The sequence below is a fragment of the Bison bison genome, unplaced genomic scaffold, assembly GCF_000754665.1.
Source record: "Bison bison bison isolate TAMUID 2011002044 unplaced genomic scaffold, Bison_UMD1.0 scf7180017864440, whole genome shotgun sequence".
NCBI lineage: Eukaryota > Metazoa > Chordata > Mammalia > Artiodactyla > Bovidae > Bison > Bison bison.
In genome coordinates, this window is record NW_011495002.1 from 257072 (window position 1) to 264040 (window position 6969).

The following is a 6969-nucleotide window of genomic DNA, read 5'->3' on the forward strand; positions in this document are numbered from 1 at the left end:
CCATTGCCTTCTCCAACAATGGAATGTTACTCAACTATAAAAGGAATGAAACTGAGTCATTTGCAAAGATGTAGATGGACCCTGAGTCTGTCATACAGAGTGAAGTCAGAAAGAGAAAAACAAATATCGTATATTAACACAAATATGTGCAATCTAGAAAAATAGTAAAAATGAACCTATTCACAGGACAGGAATAGGGACACAGACATAAAAAGGATGGACTTGCTGATACAGGGATGCAAGGGGAGGGTGGAATGAACTGGGAGATTGGGATTGACATATATGCACTACTTTGTATAAGATAGCGAGCTAGTGGGAACCTGATGTATAGCCCAGGGAGCTCAGCTCACTGTTCTGTGATGACCTAGAGAGGTGAGATGGGGAGGCTATGGGAGGGAGGTCCAAGGGGGAGGGCATATACATACAGTTAATTCACTTCACTGTACAACAGAAACAACGCAACAGTGCAAAGCAATTATACTCCAATTTAAGAAAAGAATAAGCTCCTACCTCACCCGATGATAAAACATTATTCATATATTCCAAAAATGACTCATCTTTAATTTCATTGTCTGTGAAAATAAAAGTGATGCCTTTGCCTTGCCGACCAGCTGTTCTATACAATGTCTTCAGGTCTTCCATCAGATTTGATGTGTTGTAGGATCTAGAAAGAGTGTCATTGTGCCATTAGCTAAAATATGTTCATGGGAAGGAAAGATCCTTGTAACAACGCTTTATGCCATTTGGTTAACCAAAAAATGCTGATATTATGCCATCAGGTAGCTATTTTGTTGTACGCAATTATTACTGGTTCACTGTATTCACTTGCAAAAATGAAAATAATTTTTAAAACTCCACATTTTATAAAACATAATATTACACACAAAAAACATCTAGAGTGAAAAACCAACCTGAAACAAATGTGTAATTTTTAGCACAATTAAATGCCATCAAAATGAGTATATACATGTCTCATTTTGAAAATATTTGTCAGTAAAGATAATGGAAAAGCCAAGCTGGAAAATTTACTAAGCACCCATCTGCAATTGATATTTTAGAAGCTACTTCATAAACTGAATTAAACTAAAGAATTTCAAGTCTTCATTATATGGCATGAGGGAGACACCCTGTTATAAACGGGGCCCTCCTAACCACCCAACACAACTATTTTCACTGCATCTTTGTATCTTACATGAAAGAATTTTCTGAGCAATCAGTGCACTGCAGTAGAATCATTGGAAACATTATTAAATATCCCACTCTAACTCTTCTCTCATGTCCAAAGGAATCCTTTAGTGAAAGTCAACTTGCAATCATGAAATGTGAGAGAGGTCTCAATATAGAGGAGCCCATGACTGCCAAAAGGGAAAATTAAGATATTCTTATCCTAGAGACTCTGATTCAGTAAATTAGTATCTGAAGTTTTTGTCATTAGATAAACTCAGAATTTAAGGCACAAGAGCCAATGGCCTTCTGGTTTTTAAAAAGCTACAAAATATTTAACTTCTATGTTCTGTGTTTTTTCAACATTTAAAACCTAAACTCTGGAACCAGAAATACCACTACCATGCAGCAAGATTTTATTTATTTTAAACTGGAGGATCATTGTTTTACAATATTGTGTTGGTTTCTGCCAACTTGAACCAGTCATAGGTATATATATATGTCCCCCCTCTTGAACCTCTCTCCCACCTCCCACCACATCCCACCCCCCAGGCAGCTAAGTTGTTACAGAGTACCACGTTGAGCTCCCTGTGTCATACAGCAAATCCCCACCTGCTATCTATTTCACATTTGGTAATGTGTATGTTTCAGTGCTCCTCTCTCAATTCATTCCCCCCTCTCCATCCCCCACTGTGTCCATAAGTCTGTTCTCTGTCTGCATCTCCACTGCTGCCCTGCAAATAGATTCATCAGTACCATTTTTCTAGATTCCATATATATGTATTAGTATACAATATTTGTTTTTCTCTTACTTCACTCCATATAACAGGCTCTAGGTTCATACACCTCACTAGAACTGACTCAAATTCATCCCTTTTTATGACTGAATAACATTCAGTTGTGCATATGTACCACAACTTCTTTATTCATTCATTTATCCATGGACATCTAGGTTGCATCCATGTCCTGGCTATTGTAAACAGTGCTCATGCACCAATATTTCATGAAGACTTCTAGATAAATAAGATCTGAAAGGTGAGAAAAAATGTTCGAAGACACAGTCCCCTGAGGAAGAAAGAAAGAAAGAGGCGGGAGGGAGTGAGGGAGGAAATGGAAGGGAGAGAGAGAAAAAAGAGAGAGATGGGTAGGGAGAACAAAAGAAAGTATCTTCTTGAGATATGGGCAAAACTTTCAGCCCAGTCTCCTAGATCTCAAGGACCCCACTGCTTCAAATAACATGACCTGAGTCATCTAAGTCTCTTAATTGCCTGAGCCTTGACCACATGGCTATGTAAAGGTTAACACAGTAGGATGGTCTCTGGAAGGTTCTGAGAAGCCAGAGAAGGCCCGGACCCTCCTCTTTCTCAGTACAGGAGCATTCCCAGCACAACACACAGAGGAATTTATCACAGAGAGAGGAGGTGAAAGGTGTTTTTTCTGAGGCAGCACAGTGTCATCAAAGTCATGTCAGACCAGAAACCAGAAGCACTGTGGTCAATTTCCAGGTTTATCTGGGTTTTCACGCAAATCATAGTCTTTCTGAGCCTCAGCTATAAAATATTCTGCCAACCCACAAGGCCACAAAGTTCTTTCAAAGATCACATTAGCATGTGCATGTAAAAGTACTTGAAAACTGTAAGTTTTATACAAAATATGAGAACAAAAATCTCAGAGTTCAATCCCTTTTTTGTGTGTGTGTGTGGCTTAAATTTTTTTTATTTTATTTTTAACTTTTCAATATTGTATTGGTTTTGCCATATATCAACATGAATCCCTTTTCTGAACAGGTTATCTTTCATCTAATGTTGCTTCTATCCACAAACCAGAAGAATTATACACAATGTAACTAAAATTATTTCTCTCTGTTTTAGTACTTGGGAAAAAAACAACATTTTAGATTGATTCTCCAAGCAGAATTCAGTAATGTAGACCAAATAAAAGGTATAACAACAACAACCTGAGTATCTGGCTCCCCAAACCCAGTGTTTAATCATTTCTAAACTTTGTCGCAGCAAGTGGCAAAGAGCCTCCATCTCAGAGACCACTGCACCAAACCAACATTTAGTCAACACCAGACAGGCAAGACTCCCACCTAGAAATTAACTGCTAATAATTTTCTGCCCAAATAAACTTTCCAAACTGGCTTCTTGCTTCTCTTGGTTCTCTTGAACCTTATCTTGGTTCATCCTGAAGTTCTGTTCGGCCGATCTTTATCTTCCATTTTTACTTCCTAATTGTCCCCACACTGCACACACATATCTGAGGACAGCTCTTCTGGAGGTCCCTACTTCGATGAGTAGCAGCACAAACTATCCAGTTTCCCAAGCTAGAACCAAGATGCATCAATTTCAAAACTGCCAGTTTCTTGAGGATCTCTTGAATCTGCCCTCTATACTCCACTCTTACTGCTTCCACTCTGGACACCACCATCTCTTACCTAGATCCCTGAGTTAGCCTTCTAACCTTTCAATTTCATTCCTTCTGTCCATCTTCTCCACATGCAAATCTGACACACCTCCCCTAGTGGAGACTCATGAATGGTTTCCCAGTGCTACAATGAAGTGAAAATGGCTCAGTCGTATCCAACTCTTTGTGACCTGATGGACTACACAGTCCATGGCATTCTCCAGGCCAGAATACTGGAGTGGGTAGCCAGTTCCCTTCTCCAGGGGAGTCTTCCCAATCCAGGGACTGATGGCAACCCACTCCAGTACTCTTGCCCAGAAAATTCCATGGATGGAGGAGCCTGGTGGGCTACAGTCCATGGGGTCGCAAAGAGTTGGACAAGACTGAGCAACTTCACTCGCTCACTCACTCCTGTACTGCAGGCAGATTCTTTACCATTTGAGCCACAAGGGTGAAGTCCAAACTCCTTATGACACCTCCAAAGGCTTGCATTTTTCTTCCTTTCCCACTTTCCACCTTAAGTTATATACCAGCCATATGTAACAGCTTTCAGGGTCTCAAATGTAGCTTTACATGTGCTGATCCTTCTGCCTGGAACATTCTCTACTGTTCCTCTTCTCTGAGATAATTCTTACTCATTCAGATCTCAGTTGAAACATCTCTTTCTCCAGGAAGCCTTTTTGACCATCCCCTAAAGTAGGTTAGCAGTCCTTCCCTCACATTTCAGTAGACTCTAGTCTGCACTTATTTCCTTAACAGAGATAAAACCTACGTATCGCATCTTATTGAATGAGTTGCTCAGTTGTCCCCATTAAACTGCTATAAACTCCGTGATGACACAGGTCAGGCTTACCTTGCTTATCGGGTACCCCAGCAATGAGCCAGTGCCTGACACATAGTTGGTGTTCAATGAATACTTTTAAACACATGAATAAGTAAATCAACAAACTTTTAATCTATTTTACCAGTTTACCAACAGTTTACTATTCTTGAAATCTGAATTAACATTCTTTTGCCTGCATGCTCAGTTGCTTCAGTCGTGTCTGACTCTTTGTGACCCCATGGACTATAAGGGGTCAAAAAGAGTCAGGCCCCTCTGTCCATGGAAGTTTCCAGGCAAGAATACTGGAGTGGGTTGCTATCTTCTCCTCCAGGGTATCTTCCTGACCCAGGGATCGAACCTGTATATCTAGCATCTCCTGAATTGGCAGGCAGACTCTTTACTGCTGAGCCATGTGGAAGCCCTAAATTAACATTTAGAATGGATGAATTTCTTCTAAAATGCACTAAAGGAATATACATAATACTCGTATCAAGCATAACATGAAAACCAAGAGGCATCTATTGATGAAGTAAGAGGCTGAAATGTTTCTAAAGCAAATTATTCATGTGAAATTTTCATTTCTGTGGTCTACAACAGAGGTTGAAAGAAAACAACAATAAGTCAACATTCAAGAAAGAAAACTATTATGGTTCCTTTACATTAAGATAAATGCATTCTTAACTCCAAGTGGCTTCTAAGAACCATTTATCAAAATCCATTTCAGGTTAATTAAAGTGAAGGCGTGTTACCTTGTCAGAGTGATCTGGAAGGAAGTGTAGCCAGCGATGAACGAAGCCAACCTTGTTAAGCTCTGCTTCCCCGATCCGCCCACCCCAACCAGGAGGGCATTTCCCCGGGGAGTACGAATGACACGTGAGATCTAGAATACAGAAAAGAAAAAGTACATCTCATTTAATGTGCAATATTCCACTTTTTTCCTATTTATTCAATACAGGCATACCGCGGAGATACTGCAGATTCAAGTCCATGCCACCATAATAAAACAAATACTGCAATAAAGCAAGTTACACATATTTTTTTTATTTCCCAATACAAATGAAAGTTATGTTTACACTCTACCATTAACTGTGCAATAGCATTACATCTAAAAAACCTGCACATACCATAACTGAAATATATTTTATTGCTAAAAAATGTTAACCATCATCTGAGCCTTCAGTGAACGATCATCTTTTTGCTGGTAGAAGGTTTGAAATATTATGAGAATTACCAAACCTTGACACAGTGAAATGAAGTGAGTCCATGCTGCAGGAACAATAGCACCAACAGACTTGCTTGGCAAAGGGTGACCACAAACCTTCAATTGTAAAACCCGCACTATCTGCTAAGTGCATTGAAGTATGGGCAATAAAATGAAATATGCCTGTTTAAGCATTTTAGAAGATGTAGGTGTCTTCGGATCAGAATAGAAAGATACACTATTTGGACAAATGAAAGCATTTCTGAAATAGAACAGTGGAGAGTAGGGAGGTGTACCTTTTAGGAAACTCGGAGGAGAGCAGTACAAAACAGTAGGCAGAGCCCAAACTGTGTCTTGCTCTGAGTTTTCAAGGAGAGAAATAAAGGGGACTTTGAGGTTTCCTTTTAGTTTGCCAATCTGATTTAGGAGGACAGGAAAGAGAACAGAAAATTTCTAAACAATGTGCATCCTTGGAATACACAACACACAATTAATTAGAATACCCCCCACATTTGAAAACTAATGTAATTTAAACACAAGGCAAAAATTTTCCAAAATATGGTATAAATGATGGAATTTGAAAGGAATAAACGTAAACACTCATATTATTTGGCAAAGACAGTGATACGTAAGGTAGCTAAGTGATTATGGGTAGACCAGAAGTCCACTCTCTGCCACTCAGTAGTTTCTCATCATTTGAGTCACTTTTTTGGTAAAAGTCTGTGATTCTTTGGTTTTATTGGTATTCAATGAATTACTTTCACCATCAGGTCTCCAGCCCCACCTAGAGGGGATTACTGTCGAATTCTCCTGGATGCATTTTTTACTCCATGTGATGACTATCTCTCCCTCCTAACTGCAGTTTGAGCCTGCAGTATTGCTGTATTGTCAGCTTTTTTCCTAAACTAATAATCAAGAATTATATGGGAGCTAAGGAGGGGACTTCACTTTCACTATCACTTCTCAAGAAGGGGTCACTTCTCTGTTACTGTTGGAAGTTTTCTGGCATAGCCTGACCTCTGCATCTAATGGGTTTTTTTTTTTTAATTTATTTCTTTTAATTGGAGGCTAATTACTTTACAATATTGTATTGGTCCTGCCACACATCAACATGAATCCGCCACGGGCATACGTGTGTTCCCCATCCTGAATCCCCCTTCCACCTCCCTCCCCATACCATCCCTCCAGGTCATCCCAGTGCACCAGCCCCAAGGATCCTGTATCGAACCTGAACTGGCGATTCGTTTCTTATATGATATTACACATGTTTCAATGCCATTCTCCCAAATCATCCCAACCTCTCCCTCTCCCACAGAGTCCAAAACACTGTTCTATACATCTGTGTCTCTTTTGCTGTCTCGCATACAGGGTTATC

General features: G+C 39.7%; 1 protein-coding gene across 1 annotated transcript in view; it reads right to left on the reverse strand.

The window, feature by feature from the left end:
- Positions 1-6969, reverse strand: part of DNAH5 (dynein, axonemal, heavy chain 5) — a 332324-nt gene that overhangs the window by 108357 nt on the left and 216998 nt on the right. The window contains exons 54-55 of the mRNA XM_010858794.1: positions 5143-5273; positions 511-664 (exon numbers count right to left, since the gene is read on the reverse strand). Of these exons, the coding sequence (XP_010857096.1) occupies positions 511-664; positions 5143-5273 (285 nt within the window). The remainder of the gene's footprint in view (positions 1-510; positions 665-5142; positions 5274-6969) is intronic.